Source organism: Colias eurytheme, chromosome 19, assembly GCF_061535395.1.
Source record: "Colias eurytheme isolate Ceu_HAF_F1 chromosome 19, ilColEury1 Martin Lab GWU primary, whole genome shotgun sequence".
NCBI lineage: Eukaryota > Metazoa > Arthropoda > Insecta > Lepidoptera > Pieridae > Colias > Colias eurytheme.
This window is the reverse complement of record NC_142998.1, coordinates 9870585-9891216: the sequence shown is the minus strand read 5'-3', so window position 1 is coordinate 9891216 and position 20632 is coordinate 9870585. Positions and strand designations below refer to the sequence as shown.

General features: G+C 40.6%; 2 protein-coding genes across 3 annotated transcripts in view; both read right to left on the bottom strand.

Moving 5' to 3' along the window:
- Positions 1 to 20632, bottom strand: part of LOC149900355 (uncharacterized) — a 76636-nt gene that overhangs the window by 36867 nt on the left and 19137 nt on the right. The window contains exon 2 of one of the 2 annotated variants that reach the window (XM_090113065.1): positions 4686 to 4713. The exons of the other annotated variant lie outside the window; for it this stretch is intronic. The gene's annotated coding sequence lies outside the window, so the exon portion shown is untranslated. The remainder of the gene's footprint in view (positions 1 to 4685; positions 4714 to 20632) is intronic. 2 annotated transcript variants of the gene reach the window in all.
- On the bottom strand, positions 18413 to 20620 carry LOC149900356 (uncharacterized). The gene has a single exon (XM_090113420.1). It carries the CDS (start codon positions 20618 to 20620, stop codon positions 18413 to 18415), a length of 2208 nt encoding a protein of 735 aa, XP_089969546.1.

The window sequence follows — 20632 nt, the reverse complement described above, 5'->3', positions numbered from 1 at the left end:
TACTAGCGTAGTACCACTGCTAACACAAACAAACATATAGTAAGGACAAGCGAAAGTGGTCAGAAATCAGAACTAATAGGGAAGTAGACACTTACGGTTACACAACAAATTGTGTCAAGATGCAAGGTTTGGTTTTGGTGCGCTATGGCGGCTATGAATATAGTGTTATGAAATTATTGCTTAACTGTTAACTGTTTGGGTACATGACTTAGCAATAGTACTGATAATATATGCTCTTTATGTCCTTAGTCAAATTCATAACTAAGTAAATAATTTGTTTGTTAGTTGACTTTGTATTTGGTAGATATCAAACGGTTATCAGAAGAAATACTTGGTATTATTACACGCTTCATGGTACCTAAAGTAAGTCGTAAATGCTGAACTGAACAACTAAATCCTTGTCCTTCTCAATATTAATTTAAAAATAATATTTTGATCTACAATACAGGTACTATGTTCAGTTTAAAAAATAGCTGTTTCGATCGATCAACGAATCATACACGAAGCAAGTATGGTATAAAATCTCTCTTACGATTAAACGCATATTTCTTTTAACTCTATAAATATCTTTATATTGCAAGTAGGAAATAAACCAGTTCTGTGAACAAATCTAAGAAACAAATCTATAATTAATACGGTACGGAAACTATGGCCAATATTAATTTAATTAAAAATTTCACGTTTCGCAAAACATTTTGCAATCAATTTGGCTACGGTTGTATTTCGACAAATGTCACGTAGCATGCTGAACCGTTAATTATTGATCTTATTTCGTGGTGACGAAGACTAATGTGACAGATTTTTTTTAAAGATAATATTGGTGACAGATAATAATAATTATTATAGGACGTCATCGGAGTCTACATTGCTTTATTTGCGACGTGCCTGCGACAATGGAGACTTGTATTTTTAACTATTGTTTGAAAGTTCTGTTTTGGATAGTTTACGTTGATAAATATTGGTATAGTCTACAAAAAAGAAATCTTGTGTTATATCCAAGTTAAATCCATAGAAATTTAACATTTGTAATTCATTATTACCTACATCCCATGTATATAAATTATTAGTGAATCAAATTTGAAATTCTGGTCTTCATAATATCGTAAATCTATGAATAATATGATATTACACAATAAAGGAAAATGAAAATGATAGACAGGCATTCTGCTCTAAAGGTTTTTGTATGAAACGTTAGAATTATATTCATTGACGTTCTTTTATGAGTATTTTCGAAGGAACAGTCAACAGATAGACTGGGGTAGAAGCCTTTGAAAATAATGAAAAGATAAAAAAAATCGCAGTCGGATGAAACCCATTAGAAAAGGAGAGGAATATGATAAAAATGTAAGGAAAAATAAATTACGGTCAATCCGAGTTCGGGAAGCGGGAGGGGGGAGCTTTTAAGAGAAAAAAATGGTTTCTCTCGATTTCCGACAAAACTACAAGTCCTATAGAAAAAAGTTCAATGGCAAAGTTGTAGGTAATTAAAAGTTCTACAACTTTTGTATTCACAATTTTTTCACATAACCTAAAAATTTAGGTGAAAAATTCAAAAAACCAAGTTTTTGGTCTTTTATTTCTATCTACTTCAAAATTTATTTTTTTTCTACGAAATTTGGTGGAAACTTACTTTATTATGTCCCAAATATACTGTAATTTATTTGATTGAAAATATTTATTTTTTCGCCTTATTTTGAATTAATACCAAAAAAATAACCTAATTTTCAATCGAAAAGTCACCCGTCAAAATATCAGTTTTTTTCAAAAACTTGGGGTGCCTTTTATTCATTGAAAACTCTACTTTCATATGGTGTAAAAAAAATAAACACCACCATAGTAAATGTTCTCAGGAAATGCATACAAACAGTGTGATAATGAGCTTTTACTAAATCAGGCACACTTCTAGAACTCTATATCTTCTCTTGTATCGGCTTTTCGGTAATATTTCAAAAGAAAAATTATTATCTGTTCTAAGTTTAATATTTTACAGTATATTCAAAAGCAAAATGATGTCGATAAAAACATTTCAGGTAGTTCGAGAAGTGTGCCTGATTTAGTAAAAGCTAATTTTTCAGACTGTTTGTATGCATTTCCTGGGAACATTTACAATGGTGGTGTTTATTTTTTTTTACACCATATGTAAGTAGAGATTTCAATGAATAAAAGGCACCCCAAGTTTTTGAAAAAGGCTGATATTTTGACGGGTGACTTTTCGATTGAAAATTAGGTTGTTTTTTTGGTATTAATTCAAAATAAGGCGAAAAAATAAATATTTTCAATCAAAAAAATTACAGTGTATTTGGGACATAATAAAGTAAGTTTCCACCAAATTTCGTAGAAAAAAAATAAATTTTGAAGTAGATAGAAATAAAAGACCAAAAACTTGGTTTTTTGAATTTTTCACCTAAATTTTTAGGTTATGTGAAAAAATTGTGAATACAAAAGTTGTAGAACTTTTAATTACCTACAACTTTGCCATTGAACTTTTTTCTATAGGACTTGTAGTTTTGTCGGAAATCGAAAGAAACCATTTTTTTCTCTTAAAAGCTCCCCCCTCCCGCTTCCCGAACTCGGATTGACCGTAATTTATTTTTCCTTACATTTTTATCATATTCCCCTCCTTTTCTAATGGGTTTCATCCGACTGCGATTTTTTTTTTGTTTCAAAAATTATCTACTCTAGTCTAAGATGATTAAGTTTGATTACAGTAAGTTTGGGTGCAAATCAAATAACCATAACCAAAAGTAATAAGTTTAATACGGCACAATAACTACTGGAAAGTCACCAAGTATTTCACGCCACAGTAATGAGGATATTAGTCTACTTTTCGACAATTTTGATAACACTCGTTTTACGGTGTAGGCATTAGGCGCAGTATTGTGCTCGAATAAATGACATGGCAGTATGAATATGTCAACGGGCAATGACCAGATTATTATACCAGACCTATCCAATCCGCTGTTTTAGATTTAATACTTTTAATAATTCCGGTTGTTGAACTACTTATTACTTACTATATATTGTTTACACATTTATATTCATCTACTTAACTATATTTTTTTTTCTTTTTTTTTTCACAATAGGGGAGCGCTTGGCCACGATCTCTCCTGATGGTAAGCTGAGATGTGGCCTAAGATGGCGCGTGCTTAGAATGTACCTGTACACAAATGTAAATTTCTATTGTTTTTATCAGGTAAATGATTACCCGTTTAGCGGTATGGCCCATGTGTTTATATATCAAAGCAAAGTTATAATCTAACAATAAATATTTCAGTTCAGTTTTTCCTTTCAGCACAATCCAAAATTGTGCATTAAGGACTACTCTCTTTTCTTTAGTATTTAGACAGGATGTTAATTCTTTATGAAACCTTTTATAAACAGTAAATTCAGTTTAACTGTACATTTAATTTGTCTTTAGCAGAAGTCTCCACTGCAACGCAACCAATACATTTTCTAAATCCTGTAATTTCCGACCTACCCCAACATAGCCAACTGAAAGCGACTCAATTGTTCTCCTTAACAGGCCTTACAGTTTTTGCAATAAACTGGCTAAATATAAGTAGATCACGTATTGTGCAGATGGATGTGTGCACAGAAAGCGTGGAGCGCGCTGGACCGCGACCGCTTCGTGATGAAGACAATAGCAAATGCTGTAGGTATACCGCTGGTGTACAGTGTACAGTGAATATAAATAATAATAACCTACGCACGATTGCAGCATAGGGTTGTTTACGCATTACGCCGCAGCCGCGGCCGCCTTTTCTGGCAGCGAATTTCATAATCCAGCGGCAAGACTCCACTCGACTAGTTTTGTTCGTATGTAATGTTTGAAAATTATCTCGATAAAAACTAATCAGTTTGAGTCACTTTTTTACTGAGATAGATTAGGTTTTGCCGAGTAATATGCATAAACAAAACCTCATCTATTAGAGTCCGACTCGTGGCTCAAATGGTTAGACTTGGGAAATTCGCTTCCTGGCAACCTATTGCTTCAATGGTGCGTAAGTTAGTTTGCCGAAAAGGCTAAGCTTCTCATTCCTTAATTCGTATTATATTTACTACTAGCTTTCCGCCTGCGGCTTCGCCCGCGTTTTCAAAAAAAACCCGCATAGTTCCCGTTCCCGTGGGATTTCCGGGATAAAACCTAGCCTATGTCACTCAGAAATGATGTAGCTTTCCAACAGTGAAAGAATTTTTCAAATCTGCCAAGTAGTTTCGGAGCCTATTCAATTCATACAAACAAACAAACAAACAAAAAATCAAACCTTTCCTCTTTATAATATTTGTATAGATGCCTGAATTCATGGTAACGGTGTAGTATTATAGAATGGATAACGCATGTTTCTGCAGCAAAATTGTTAATCAATTTTTACTCAACAAATGTTTACCATGAATCGAGCTGAATCTATACTAATATTATAAAGCTGAAGAGTTTGTTTGTTTATTTGAACGCGCTAATCTCAGGAACTACTAGTCCGATTTGAAAAATTCTTTCGGTGTTAGATAGCCCATTTATCGAGGAAGGCTATATTATATATTACGCTAAGACCAACAGGAGCTGAGCCACGCGGGTGAAACCGCGAAGCACGGCTAGGTGTATAATATTTGGGTTGAGTCACGACGCATACCACTGAAAATTGGCAAGAACAGTCTTACAGTATCTGGAACATCTTATATTTCCTTACATTTTTATCACTTCTCAGTTGCCATTATCTGAAACAAATAATATTTATTTTATTAACAATCAACAAAAAATGCTAATTTTTGTTTGTTTGTTTGAACGCGCTAATCTCGGGAACTACTGGTCCGATTTGAAAAATTCTTTCGGTGTTAGATAGCTCATTTATCGAGGAAGGCTATAGGCTATATATCATCACGCTACGACCAACAGGAGTGGAACCACGGGGGTGAAACCGCGCGGAGCAGCTAGTAGTTTATAAGTGTAGGGACTGTAGGGTTATGTTATAGGTACATATAGAAGCATGTTTTCAATAATTCAGACGCCACTCTTAAAACAATCTATACATATAATAAAATCGTAGGAAAGTCAAAACTGTACATTGAATATTTTTTTAAAAGAATACATAATCCATGATCTATAATCGATATAGAAGCCAAAAACATAGTTTTTAGAATTTTTGTCTGTTTGTCTGTTTGTCTGTATGTTTGTCCAGGCTAATCTCGAAAAGTACTGCATAGATTGACTTCAAATTTTGCATGAATATTACTAACAGGTCGGGTGAGGCTTTTTTAAACATATTATCATGCTATCACCTCCGGGGGAGGAGCCGTGAACCTTTTTTTTTTCTTACGTATTCCGTGTATTACGACAGCGTACAATCTAAAGACTCATGTTTAAATGTTGGTTTCGGATAAGCCATGCTATTATCTAGCTTTACACAATAAAAACTATGTCATTTACGTAATTTGGGCAGAGAATCAGTTTAATGAATTTATTAGTATACAAATTTGAAACAGCGCCATCTATGAGATTTCGTAAAAATCAAATCAATTTACATGTTAACACTACTGAACACAATGTTAAAAATTAATAATTTAAATATAATTATGTTATTTATTTATTTAACTCTTTAACCCATATCTTCCCTTCCCTATAAGGTGCGCTTATAATTCGTTTGAATATACTACATTTTTAAAAGTGAGGGTAGATGTTTATTATTTTAAGTCAAACTAGACACCATTACAGTTAATCTAATATTGGTTGTGTTCATTGGTTACATTTTTAAAAATCTTCGTGTTTTAAAAATTCGATAACGAGGCGGGACTCGAACCAGCATTCTTTAGTGGTCGAATTTTTTCTATTCTTTATAAATTTATTGTTTATGAATTTATATTTATAAACAATAATACAAAAAGGTTAGTTCGTTGATAATTATTATTCCTTCATCATTTACATGTTGTAAGTAAAAATATACTTTGACTGTTAATACTTTTGTTCAGTATTTACCTGTATGATTATTGCTTGGTAATTAATATATTTTCATGTCGTATACCTAATTAAAAACATAAGTTTGATGTGAAACTAGCTGGATTTATTTTTACACACTCACAGTCTTATATTTTGTGTTAATGTTAAAATAGTATTAATAGTGTAAATCATAATATTTTTTCACAATTAAAAATATTTCCTTTTTTTGATGGTGTTGGCATCGAATTAAACCGCGCTGTCGTTTCGTTCACAAAAAGTGAAGTTATGAGGACTGAATATGTAGCCGCCTCAACTTACGGAAACGAGAGTAACCTGCGTTGTCTGTTAGTTATTGTATAGTCGAATTTAACGTTACATGGAAATTGGCATCTAATTATATGAATAATACTTATATTAAATCTGTAGAGGTCAATTCTGTACATGAAATATATTTCCTAAATAACTATCACGAGGTGATTAGGGATCGACAATGACGCCAAAAATTTTTGTCCGTCTGTCTGTCTGTATAACCGTTATAGAAACAAAAACTACTCGACGGATTTAAACGAAACTTGGTACAATTATTAGTATGAAAGAAATGTTCTCCATATTATATAAAAAATATCTCCCGACATCATAATTAATGTCTATCTTTTATGGTTGAGCTTAGGAGTTCAAAGCTTTCTGATTATATTTGTCTACTAGCTGTGCCCGCGACTTCGTCCGCGTGGAATAGTGACTATGGGACCTATGACCATGGGCTCAGGGTGGGGCAACAATAATTGTTTTTATTTTCATGCTTCCACTCCCACGCCCACTCCCAGGCCCACGCCAACGCCCACGCCCACTCCCCTTCACAATTGGTACCTACCAGATCAAAGCCAGGGTAAGCGCCCCACCCAGCCCCACCGTGGCTACGCCCATGCTGAATTACTACTTAACATACAATTATTGAGTAAATACGTACTACCATAAATAATTAAAAGAATTGTTATTAAAATTTCTTACTAAACTGAGCTAAAAAACTTACGTACCAACTTATTAAAGAAAATCAAGAAATGAAATGCCTAACCTATACCAAATAGTTACTACATAATATTGTAATTAAAAATTATGATTAGTATATAATATCGAAAATCAAAAAAGAAATGCCTAACTAATTCTACGTTAAATTTCTTTTAAATTATGTCATATTATTTTTTAGGAACCAGGGGGGGAGAGGAGCAAATTCTATTTCCTTCCTTTCTTAAATGGATGTTTTTAATAATGTATGGTGTAGCCACTGATCAGCTTAATCGATACTCAATTTTTATCAAATCCAGCAACAAATCCAAATTAGATGTTTCCTGTCTCACGCACGTAACTAAAGGCTGAAGAGAGAGAGAGGGAGCACGTAACTTAACCGTTTAGACGAAGAAAAGTGTATAGAAAAAGGAATAAATAATTTCATAAACTTCCCAACGATCTTTAAAAATAAATTATTATATCATTTTTTTCATTCCCACTTTTACCCCTATGTAGGTATAATAAGTGGATGAACCGATTTCGATACAATTTATCTAAGAACCAGCGTCGGAAAATATGCTGCCTAACAAAAAAAAGCCGCATCTAATTCGGTTTACCTGTTAGCCAGCTACGGTGCCTGCATAGACAGACACACACACACACACACAGAAATACATAGCAGTCAAACACATAACACCCGTCTTTTTGCGTCGGGGGTTAAAAATATAATACGACATAATTTAAAGGACATTTTGTGTGGAAAATTTACCTATTAGAAGTAACCATAATGTTAATTTGACCCCGCCCCCCCTACTACCTCAGCTTACCCCCAAACCCTTGGGGAATTTTGATATGATCATCTGGACATGTAAAGGAATAACTGTAGCGTATCACTACATAGTATAAAACAAAGTCGCATTCTCTGTCCCTATTTCCCTATGTCCCTATGTCCCTTTGTACGCTTAGATCTTTGAAACTACGCAACGGATTTTGATGCGGTTTTTTTTAATAGATACAGTGACTCAAGAGGAAGGTTTATATGTATAATAACATCCATTAAATAGTGGAGAAGTACTGTTATTTTTGAGGTTTCTAATGTGATGTCGTAAATAATTACATTTCTTCCGCTTACATTGCAAACGCAGGTTGAACCCTACGAGTTTTATCAAAATAATGTACTAAGTATTGTACACATTGAAAAGGTCTACAGAAAAGTCCGCGATGGCATATGTCTATCTCTTATGGATAACCCACAATAACTTTTTTTGTCATTTACTTTTTACGACAAATAATGGCTAATTTTCGAAGCGATTTTAACCAATACAGCATTAATCCTTAACCAATTAAATACCTTGAATACATTGTTCATTTAATATAGATCTATATGGCCCTTTACACCGTATGATTTAAGTGAATATTTTCGAAGATATTACAGATTTAAAAATTGCGGGACGTACCGTTTGCGGCGGTACCGGCCGGCCGGGCCGCTATGTTTTTATTATACAATGTTAAAAGTTTTTCTGTAGTGTATTTAGTATCAGCATTGCACCCGTGCGAAGCCGGGGCGGGTCGCTAGTAACAGATAAATTACGTTTTATCGTACATTGTACAGTGTACAATAGAATGCCTTAGCAAATGTTCGCCGTGATTACTTATAAATTGTCATAACTTTTTTATTTATGAACCGATTGACATGAAATAAACACTAACTGTTAAATGAAGATTACCACAATACATTAGTGAAAACCGCATCTAAATCGGATAAGCCGTTTCTGAGATTAGCGTGCACAAACATACAGACAAACAGACAAAAAAAATTTTAACTACAGTTTTGGGTTCAAGATCGATTTAATAATAACACCTGCTAATTTTTTTATACATATTTTCATTGTACAGACATCGCTTTTCCACAATTTTATTATATGTATTGATGATGATGATGATTGATGATTATAACACTCTCAGTCCGTTTTAACTTAATTTTTATTTACTCGCATCAGTGCCACCTAAAAAATCTTTATATCGAAATTCGAGCAAAGCTAAGAAAATGAGAAATAAGAGTTCTCAAGGATCGTTAGAGGTAAGAGGCTTACTATTGACCGAAAACAACATATTATGCCGAGAACCTGAAACCGCTTCACAACGAGAATTGCGGCTCACAGCTGACCGCGAACGGCATGTACTATCCTGTGAGACCGAAACCTTCACTGAGAGGGTATAACGTCTCACAGCTGATCGCAAATGGCATATTTTATCTCGATAATCTGAAACTTTTACTCAATATGAAGACCGATTGACAAATGATAGGGTGCACCATAATATTATTCGATCTCTTGAAGATGAACATGAGCATAAGCAATGACTAGAGTAGGGACGCGAATATTACCATTATTTGAGACAAGATTATTTGAGACAAGTACGATTAATAAGTTTTTTAATAAAAGATTAAGAATTGAAACTATTTGGTCTCTCGAAACGGACGAATAGCGAGAGGCCCGTCTTACTGTAGACAGATTTCGACAGTCTTAATGACTTAAGAGGTAAACATAGAAGATCAATCTACGAATTCGGTGGTGTGGTCCGACAAATATAAAAGTGGGTTTGCTTATAACCTCACAATTGATTACAGATCATCTTCTGTATAGGCGATATTAACGTAGTATGTTCTTTTTGTAATGCTTTAAAGAGGAGTAAGGAGTCGGCTTTCGTTTGAAGATATACCAGAACCTTTGAAATCACTACTTTTAGAGGAACATGTGCAATCTAAACAGTTCTTAGACAATATTCGCTCTTATAGTAGTGCGTTTTAAATGATCCTTTGGTGCTCAACAATTATCAGAGGATCCTTTCATGCTTACTTTTAAGATACAAGGTCAAGTTTATCATTTGATAGGATCCCTTTTGCCTGAAGGCCAACCTAAGTTTCTTCAAATATATTTTGTATTCGACTACAACGAATAGTCGAATACAAGAAATCAATATTTCTCGAATTTAAAATATTACAATTTTTCCTACAGTAGGGCGACGAATGTATTTTCGCATAGTAACGGAGGGGAACTCGCGGGGGGTCAAGTGACGCGCAATACTTAGGTACATATTATATAATGATGCGCTCAAACTGTTAATCTACATTTAATTTAGATTATTATTTGAATTACTAAGCAATGTAGAATTTAAATCAAATTCATGTTTTCCTCAGATTTTCGATGTCCTCCGATTTTAAGAGTTTCTTATCAGAGTATTCAATTTTAATGTAGTTTATTTTTATAAGAGACAATTAAGAACATTCAAAAATAAAGTGTCACGTATTTTTTTTAAACGACGAATGACGAAAAACGACGTAATCGCGGACGAAGTCGCGGGCAACAGCTAGTATACGATAAGTGCTGAAGTAGAACGTTTTTTACGCTTTTATATTTAATACATCAATCATACGCCTAGTGGCTAGTCGATTGAGTAAATATAATTGAAGCGGAACTACCTTCATAAGTCCAATACATCAAGACCTCCCTATTTCTTTGAAACTCTATCGTACAGAGCTCAACTTAAATTGGTCACAATGTAAACATATGTAAACTGTAATACTATCTCTACGTCTATATACCTAGGGTTTAAATTAGCACGAAGGGTAAAGGGTATTGAACCCTAGGTAATGCGTCAATTATAGTTCATTACTGGACATGTCATCAATTGCTATAAATGCTTATCGGACAATATTAAAAATACGTTACATTGTTGATATATCATGCTCTGTTACAATTTACAGACACGTAAACGGGGAATGACACTTAGCATACATATTTTTTATTTATTTAGTTGAGTAATGTAGTGTGTTTAAATCGCTACGTATATATATAAAGCTTAGTATGGGATCAGATCGTGCCGTGTGTTAAAAAAAAACCCTAAACCATTACTTCCCTAATCTACAAATATTAGCCCAGAACTGAAAGAATAAACTGAAGAAAGTTTAGAATAAACCTGAAAGACCTTAAAGAAATAAACGAGAAGAGAATATGTTTGGAAGAAACAATAGGAGTAATATGTACCACCAAAGGACTACGACATATTTTATTTTATTAAACATTTGCATAAAATATTAACCAATATCTACTTAGACTGTAGTCTGCAATTAAAACATCTGTTTTCTAAGAAAGTGGATTTTATTTAGAATTATGTATTATTATCGTATAATATCGAACATTCTTAGCGACATTAAAATACAAGTTTCTAACTCAAAGCGATTAAGGCTCAGTATGAAAAATTTCATATACATAAGTAATTTATTCTCCATGGGAGATTAACCTTTTGGACATTTGTAACGTTGGAAGTCGTAATCAAATATATTATAATATCAATTGTATATTTTAATATAAAACTAATCGCCCAGTTTTGCAGAATTAACTTTCTCATCCTTTCGACTGTAGCTTCCGTTCTACTTGAATATCATGATCATATTATAATAGGTATAAATTGGATATTTTCAAATTACAATGTAATTACAATTGCAACGCGTATAGCAAACACTCTACGCACTAATACCTACGTAAATACATCCATTGCATGTTAATATATTTAATTTAATCAATATAATAATAACATTAAATAAAAGTAAAAAAAATGTATAGGTATATACTGGCCTTGAGAACCTCCTCATTTTTTTGAAGTCGGTTAAAAAAGAACTACTTAGACAGAAAAGTGCGTGTACATGAGTGTTGTAACATATAATCTTCCACTACAAGTAATTATTTATAAGAAAAACATTAGTAACATTACAACAGTTCTGGTAGTTGGTACCTCATCTCGGTGCAATTATTTCCCCGCTTACAAATCCATTAAAGGTACTAACATCACAATCTTATATAATAACATGAAAACCAGTTATGTCGTCGATAGGTACAAACTATCGACCTTTTCGAATAATCCTTTAACATTTGAGTCTATTTAGAAGTTTGTGGCTTCAGATTCAAAACTAGATTTAGTCATTATAATAACTATTAAGCCGAAGGTAGAGCGAGATAAAATTCAGAAGTGCAGGGTCAATTTGAATAATTGGTATGCGATTTATTACATCTTACAAGGCTAGAGACGCCCGAAAATCTCGAGTAAGATTAGAAGAAGGACTTCTTCCCATCACTACATAGTATAAAACGAAGTCGCTTTCTCTGTCCCTATGTCCCTTTTTATGCTTAAAAATTTAAAACTATGCAACGGATTTTCATGTGGTTTTTTAATAGATGCTGTGATTCAAGAGAAAGGTTTTAGATAAAGTGGACGAAGCCGCGGGTGGTATACCAGTGAATTTATAATATAAGAGCTCAATTATTGAAAAAACTTTCAACATACAAATATGTTTTTTTGCCTTAACAACCCGGAATATAACACACCTACTGTACATCTTTAACATCTATATTGTATTGACTCTGCGTTAAAATAAACAAAGCTTTGAATATATTAAATTACAAAGTTATGAACTAGCAAACATAATACTTAGTAATAACCCGAAACAATGTTTAACAAATCGATTGTGTACTGTAAGGAGTAATGACCGCTACTAATTGATATTCTTGTAAACGCAATAAAATAAACATATATTTACGTATATAATCCGCTTTAGCAATGCGAATTGAATACTCTTTGTAATAACAAATTGTGTTACTTATTGCATAGAAATGTTGATGTAAAACACTGTATAAGTACAATGTTTACAATACCTAAATACATAATATCGCATTTCTTCATGTATGTTAAAATTCAATGACTATTGTAAAATACGATATCTACTATTTATTTATTAGTAACAAGTTATTAAGTCGGACATAAAAATAGTATAGATTACTAACCTATACTATTTTATGTCCGTTCTAGTTCAGTTTCTACTTACATAGATTACTTAAATAGCAAAAGTTACGAAAACATTGAGTTGTTTCTTACTATAAGAGCTTCTCTTTCTACATTGCCAAAAACTAACCCAACCGATAAGACTACAAATTTAATAAAAATCAGCACAAATAGTTCATACATCTGAATATTTATTAAATTCATGACAGAAACATTAACACAGATAGATGGATTGATTTTGAATACACTTTGTTGTCTTAAATACAATATTACGGAATAATTCTTACAACTTCAAAAGTAAACTAGTCAATTTATAATTAATGATTTGAAAGGCACATTCGTATCATTTATCATTCAATCGAGCATGAAGTCGACAGCGCTCGTTTGTTTTGGATTTCAATACTTACCAAATTATTCCATATCCATACTAATATTATAAATGCGAAAGTAACTCTGTCTGTCTGTCTGTTACTCAATCACGCCTGAACTACTGAACCAATTTGCATGAAATTTGGTATAGAGATATTTTGATACCCGAGAAAGGACATAGGATAGGTTTTATCCCGGAAATCCCACTGGAACGGGAACTATGCGGGTTTTTCTTTGACTGCGTGGGCAAAGCCGCGGGTGGAAAGCTAGTTTTTTATTAATTCTTGCATCAATATGTTAAACGATACCAATTATAGAGAAAAAATGTCAATTAGTTTCAGTTAGTCAAAATGCAATTTTTATATAGAACTTTATTACGTAGCGTTTTAAAACATTTTAGCTTTTGAGGCTAAAATTATAAATTTTAATTTTAATGCTTTTTGACCGATATCGATACGAAATTACATAAAACATTTAAAAATTATATAATATTATGTCACATTTTTGTTTACATAATGAAACAGCAGTAGTGGCTTAGTTGTAAATATTTTCGATTTGAATCCAAATAGTCGAAAGTCATTCAAACAGCCAGACAATCTTACATTGTCAGTATTACTTGCTCATTAATTAGGAAAATATCGCAAGACCGGTACATCTAAGGCCCTTCGCTCATGGAGCTACTCAAAAATGACTGAACTAATCAGTAATTACGATTACAAACCAGTTACAAATTGTATCTCGCATACAACGCTACTCAAGTTATTAGGTTTCAGTCACTTGTCAATGTTTGCTCGTTCATTTTTATCATAAAAAACAAAGAAACTCGGGAAACCAGTAGCGTGGAGACCGGCACGACGCGTCGCGCGTGATTGGTTGCTAACGCGTTACCTATATTACTTGCTCTGTGGCGTTACTCACCAGTTAGTAACTAGTCGCGTCGTGTGCGAATCTCCATAGAACATGTATGGGCTGTGACGCTCAGGCAACTCGTTAGTAATTTGAGTTTGTGACTAGTTCTTTTTGAGTAGCTCCATGAGCGAAGGGCCTAATATAACAGTTAATAAAATTCAATGACAAGTGACATTTGCTAGGCACCACTGGACCGGCGAGATTGATTGGCATAAATTCAATACAAAACACCTCCGGTATAGAAGATACTACTGAAATTAATAATATAACGGAAACTGTTTTCTTATTTGCCATGTTGAACCTTAAACTAGTTCCAAGGATTTTCGAAATGACTGCTACCTTACAAGCTACCATTTGAATTCTGTGGTATAGTTTTGATCCATCTCGACGGACCAGACTGTACAAATCATTCTCAAATCGGTCTATCCGTTTAGTTAAAAACTACAGATAGAGAAAACTTTTTCTCCAGAGCATAAAATTGGTCAATAAATGCCAAAAATAGATGACAATTTCATACAAAATTTACCACAATGGGAGATAAAACGTTAAAAGCAAAGAAATGCAAGTAGCGTGTGCGCAGAGAAAATATACAGACATGCATATGTATACTTGCCTTTCTCTGTGATTCGACTAATTGCTATTTATTTATAGTTAAAGACTTGAACTATAATTTTATAAAAAGTAAAAGAAAGAAAACTTTTCATATAATTAAAATGAATACTACCTAATACCTATACTTAGTAAGTATATAATAGATCAACCGTAATATTATGTATGTATAATCTTAGTTGTTTCCGAATCTTTGGATTCACTTATATTACAGCCTCCTCCTTCTCTACCGAAAGTAGGTTGAAGAAAAATAATATGATCAATATACCTTTTTTTTTTTTTTTTTTTTTTTTATAGTGGGGAAATCTTCCAAAGATACCCACGGCCCCCGGGGAAGGAGCCGTGGGTTATGTCGGATTCTTACCGACTAAAACCCCACTGTGTTCCGTCGAGCCGCTTTAATGATGGGGCCGCGGGTATTTGTTAGAATTCTTCCGCGACCCCCTCGGCGGCAGCCCATCTCCAGGCCAGGCGCAAGCCAAGAACAGGAAAGGTGCCTGCTCTTCCCTCCCGTTGGCGGCATGAGCGGAACACGTCTCAAGTCGCCTCACCGCACCGGACGATGGATTACATTCCCCGTTCCACCGCCCGGTGCCCTTCGTCAAGGAGGCACGTTGCGACCGTGTAAAGCGGCCGCAACACGGCGACGACGCCCAATAAGACGTCTGCGCCGGATCGGGTCCGCGTGAGGATCCCTCTCGCGCACCCGCTCTGCCTCCTCTTTCTGCGAGATCACGCTCTCCGAGAATGCGATCACCGCACGCCAGGATCTGTCGCCATCCACCATTGCACGAACAACGGAGGGTAGAGAGAGATCCGGCCCGATTATCGCGACTAAGCGAGCACGGGGCTCGGCCCACGCGGGGCACACGGCAAGAGTGTGATCTGCCGTGTCCTCCGGGCAGGCACACCAGTGGCAGACCATGCTGGGCTCCCTCCTCGCGACTTTACACAGGTACCGTCCGAAGCAGCCGTGCCCGGACAGTATCTGCGTAAGGCGGAAGGTTATGGCCCCGTGCCGCCTGTCGCACCACTCTTGGAGGACTGGACGTATGGCCGCAACCGTCCTCTCACCCGCGCTGGGCTCCTCGAGCCGGCGTTCCCACTCTCGGAACCGCCGCTCGACAGCCTCGGCCCTCCACTCCTCTACTTCCTCGTAGGAAGGATTCACCCCATGTGACCTAGACGCCGAGACGCGGCGATACACGTCCGCTAGCATCTCGGCGTCCAGATCCCATGGCGGCGTTGCGGCCATTACGCAGGCAGCCTCAAAAGACACCGTGCGGTATGCCCTAACTACCCTGAGCGCCATGACCCGCTGCGGCCTCCGCAAGAGGGGTCTGGTACGGGCGCTCAGGGTGTCTGCCCAGATGGGGGCCCCGTAGAGGGCCATGGAGCGGATTACGCCAGTGTATAGCCGGCGACACCCACCCCCAGCACCTCTAAGGTTTGGCAGCAAACTTCCCAGTGCTCCGGCCGCCCCTACAAGACGGGGGGCGAGGCGACGGAAGTGCTCCGTGAACCTCCATCGGCTATCCAACACGATGCCTAGGTATCTCATGGTGGTGGTGACCCTGATTGCTACCCCATCCACCCGGATCTCTGCGCCTGCGCTATGTAGCCTCCGGCGACCGGGAAAGAAGATGGCTTCGGATTTCTCCAGCGCCACCCGTAGTCCCAACCGCCGGATGCGGCACACCACCTGCTCAACTCCCGTGGTAGCTAATAAAGCTGCCTCCTCGTATGTGGCCCCACGCGCAGTCACCAGAGTATCGTCGGCGTAACAAGTTACGCCAACACCTGGGAGGTTAGTGGCGCGCAGGACCCAGTCGTACCCGATGTTCCACAGAAGAGGCCCGAGGACCGACCCCTGTGGGACACCGCACGACACTTCCCTCTCACTCCATCCATCGCGGGTTGGATAGGCAACAGTCCTATCTGAAAGGTATGACCGCAGCAGTCGCACCATGTAGCCCGGCACGCGATGATAGTGGAGAGCTTGCAGGATACTGCCCCACGGTAGGGTGTTAAACGCGTTTGCGATGTCCAAAGACACCGCCAGGAGGACTTCTCCACTAGCGGCCGCATCTTCTGCGGTGGCTCTCACGCGAGATATTGCGTCGAGTGTGGACCGACCACGGCGAAAGCCGAACTGGTTCCCGCTGAGGTCTGGTCCCACTCCCTCCAAATGGTTGACGAGGCGAGCTGCGAAAACGCGCTCAAAAAGCTTGCTCACCTCGTCAAGCAATACAATGGGCCTGTACGCTGAGGGCGAATCGCGCGGGCGCCCCTCCTTTCTTAACAGGACCAAATTCCCTGTCTTCCACCTACGGGGAAATTGGCCCCGCTCAAGGCAAGCCGAAAACAACCGCTCCACCCGGGGCCCGAGGGCTTCCAACGCTAGCACCCACGCTCGGCCAGGTACCCCGTCAGGTCCAGGAGCAGTGTTTTTCCCTTTAAGCCGCGTAACTGCCGACTCCAACTCCTCATGGGTAACGGCAGGGATTTCTTCTGCGGGCTCCTCCTGTGACGCAGGTGTCGCCGCCATCGGCGGAGGAGAATATCTTCCCCGGTCCGGGAACAGAGATACCACAACCTGTTCTAACAGACGGGGCTCGAGAGACTGAGACAGGGGCGGAGCCCACGGGCGGAGCTTCTGCCTCACCCGTTTATACGGCCGACCCCACGGCACTCGGTTCAGACCCTCGAGCATCTCTTCCCATGCTCTATCCTTGGCGCTGCTGATTGCCTCCTTCAGAGAGGTAACGCACTCCCTGTAGGAGGCATACAGTTGCGCTTCCTCCACTTCGTCCCGTGCACTCCGGCGCCGGTGCCTGGTGTACGCCCGCCTCGCAGCCACGCAGGATGCGCGCAGCTGGGCAATTTCGGCGGACCACCAATACATCGGTCTTCTGCGCGGATTAGAGCGAACTCTACTCATGGCCGCATCACACACCTGCGCCATGGCATCAGCCATCCATGCTGCATCGTCCTCTACTGTTGCGATCTGCGGTGCAGGGATCCATGCCCGAACTATGGCAGCCTCAATTAGGAGTTCCCTATCGAGACTACGAATCGACCAACGTGGACGTCCACCATTTAGGGAAGGCTCACCGCGAAACGCGGATGGCGCAGAGACGCTGAAGCGGATGTATCTGTGGTCCGATAGCGTTTCCACATCAGTTACAACCCTCCAGTCGCTAATTCGCCTTGCAAGGGGGGGGCTAGCGAAGGTGATGTCGACGATGGAGCCCCCTCTTTGCCGCACGCATGTCAGCTCACTCCCGCGATTTACGACCGAGAGATCAGCTGCGACCGCCCAGTCCTGCAGCACCGCACCCCGCGCATTTCTCACCGATGATCCCCATGCCATTGATTTGGCATTGAAATCTCCGGCTAGAAGCACGGGCTGCGAAGGAGCGAGGTCAATCAGTTCCCCAAGATCTGCCAGGAACCGCTCGAATTCATCCAGGCTACGGTTGGGAGAGAAGTAGACCCCGATCACTGTGTTACCATTGATCGAGGCCGAGACACAACCCTGCCGCCGGACTACCCTTTCCATTACTGTGCCGCCCTGCGTTACTAGCGTCACCAGTCCATCCAAGTCGGCCGCCCAGTTGTCCCGGGACGGCACGAAATAGGGCTCAGCCACCACCGCCACATCTATCCGCCACTCCGCCAGACTCTGGAGCAAAAGATCCTGAGCTCCGGCGCAGTGGTTGATATTGCCTTGGAGGAAATGGAGGAGAGCCATTACTGCGTTTCCATTTCGCTAACCGTCACATTCGCCTCGACGGGCGCGGGACAAGGACACGGCGCGGTACCTGGACCATCGCGTCCCCGATTTCCTCTTTTCCGCTTCGGGGCTTTGCAGGCCGGGCCCCCGAGCCGGTGTCCCGCGGGCAGTTTTGCATCGGCGCAAAGAACACAATGAGCAGCTGCCGTACACCCTGCAGCCTTGTGCCCATTTTCGCCACATCGGTAACAGACGTTGCTTCGGTCTGTGGGCGACGAGCACATGGCCCTAACGTGTCCCACCTCCAGGCACCGGAAGCAGCGTTGCGGCTTCACTGCACCGAGTGAGACCCCCGCGGAGATCCATCCAACAAGGATGCGCCCAACCTGCGCCACCTTTTTTGCAGCAGCAACTGGGCAGCTCACCCACGCCGTGGTGGAACCTCTCAATCCCACGCGCAGACCACTGCACTTAACCTGGTCCGCGGGGCACTCACCCACCCGGGAGACAGCAGCTGCAACTTCCTCGGCAGCCACCGAATCATCCAGACCAGTGACCCGCACCTCCGCGCACTTTACCGGTCTGGATACCTTTATGGTATCCTCGTCCCACACCTCACGAAGTCTACTAGCAAGGGCGTCCGCCTCCTTCGCACTTGTAGTGCCCGGAATTTCCAAAATTCGGGCCCCAGTCGCGGCACGCTTAAAGCGTAGGGCGCTGACACCGATCTCCGTGAGGTTGATCTTTTGCCGGGACCCAGCCATTACAGAGGCGTACGTGACCCCGCGCGCCTCCGCACCCGGCTGCAGGGTTATGACTACAGCCGAGGACGAGGGAGAGCGGAGTTTAGGAGCCCTTTTTCGTGCTTTAGCCTCCGCCTTGCTTTTCTTCCTCTTCTTCTTCCTCTCCACCAGAGTCCACCCTTGCTTAGGCGGTTGCTGCTGGGGAGCGGATGACGTAGACGGGGCAACCCTTTCGGGACGCCGCTCCGCCTTCTTTCCTTCTTTTCCTGGATTGGCCTTTGGGGCCAGACCGGTACCCACAGGCTGTGCAACAGCCCGCGTTTCACCCTGGTTTTTATTCGCAGCCTTGGCCCTCTTAGTAGCCTTTGAAGGCGGGAGTTGAGGGAAGTCCTCGGTTAGCACTTGGCTAACCGCCATCCCCCCAGTCCTATTATCCGCCGCCAGTGGCGGCCTCACGCGCCTTTCTAGAGGTAGGCGTTCCTCCAGCACCTCCAGCCGGGCGTTAACCATTTCTCCGACCTGCCGCATGATGTTCGCGGTCAGTTCAGAGTCCGTCTGCTGCTGCTGCGCATGTTGTGCGCCCCCAAGCGCGGCTTTCATCTCCGCCATCTCCTTGCGGAGGGCTGCAATCTCCCCATGCAGCCGAGTGTTGTCGGCCTGGAGCCGCCGTGTGTCTTCGGAGGCGGTGCGCTGCACAAGTAGTGCTACCGCCTCTTGGATCGCCTCCGACGCATCCTTTAGGGTCCGTTTCGACGTCCCCTTCAGATTTGAGGATTTAGCCTCTATGACCGCAAGATTCTCCTCAATGCGGCGCCGTAGGGCTGCGGTTGATTCGTTGACGTCGGTTCGCCCGCCGCCGGCTTCTGCGTCCGCGACCAGAGAGCTTCTCGAGACCTGGGTCTCTCGCTCAATCTCAGACTCGGGCTTGCCGCCTACAAGCTCAAGAGCTTTCCTTGCGGCAATCATTTCCGCCAGAGTCTTCCTTGCAGCCGTAGGTGTGCGCGATGTTGACGAGCGTCCCTTGCCCCTCTTGGCACTCTTCTTGGCCGTGCGCGTTCGTCCCTCTGTGGAGGAGCCCGAGCAGCTCGCTCCAGAAGACCGCTTCCGTTTCGCCCACAGTCGGTCCTCCTCGTATGACTGGACCGTCATGAGGCTGTCTACAGACGTTGCCGCAGACAGTCCACTGGGTCCAGCTTTCCTCCCCCTAGTTCTCATACGCTCCATTTGAGCGCGCGTCCCTTCCCCAATATCCGTATCACTTTGCATAATATCGTTATTGTCCTTTATCCGTTTGCCAGAGTCGTCGGTCGGTCCAGTAACTTTTGGCACCGAAGAGGCCTGGGAACCCACCTCCTCAGTGTCTTTGCGTAAGTTTTTGCCCCCCCCAGAATACGTGGGGCAGCCTGAGTTGGACTCAGGGAGGGATTCTCCACTTTTGGTGGTACCCTCCTGGGGTAGTTTATTTTTAAAACTTACCTCCATCATCTCCTCCTC

What these genes read in the sequence shown, in the direction of transcription:
- LOC149900356 (XM_090113420.1), bottom strand. Translation starts at nt 20,620, where the DNA reads ATGGAGGTAAGTTTTAAAAATAAACTACCCCAGGAGGGTACCACCAAA.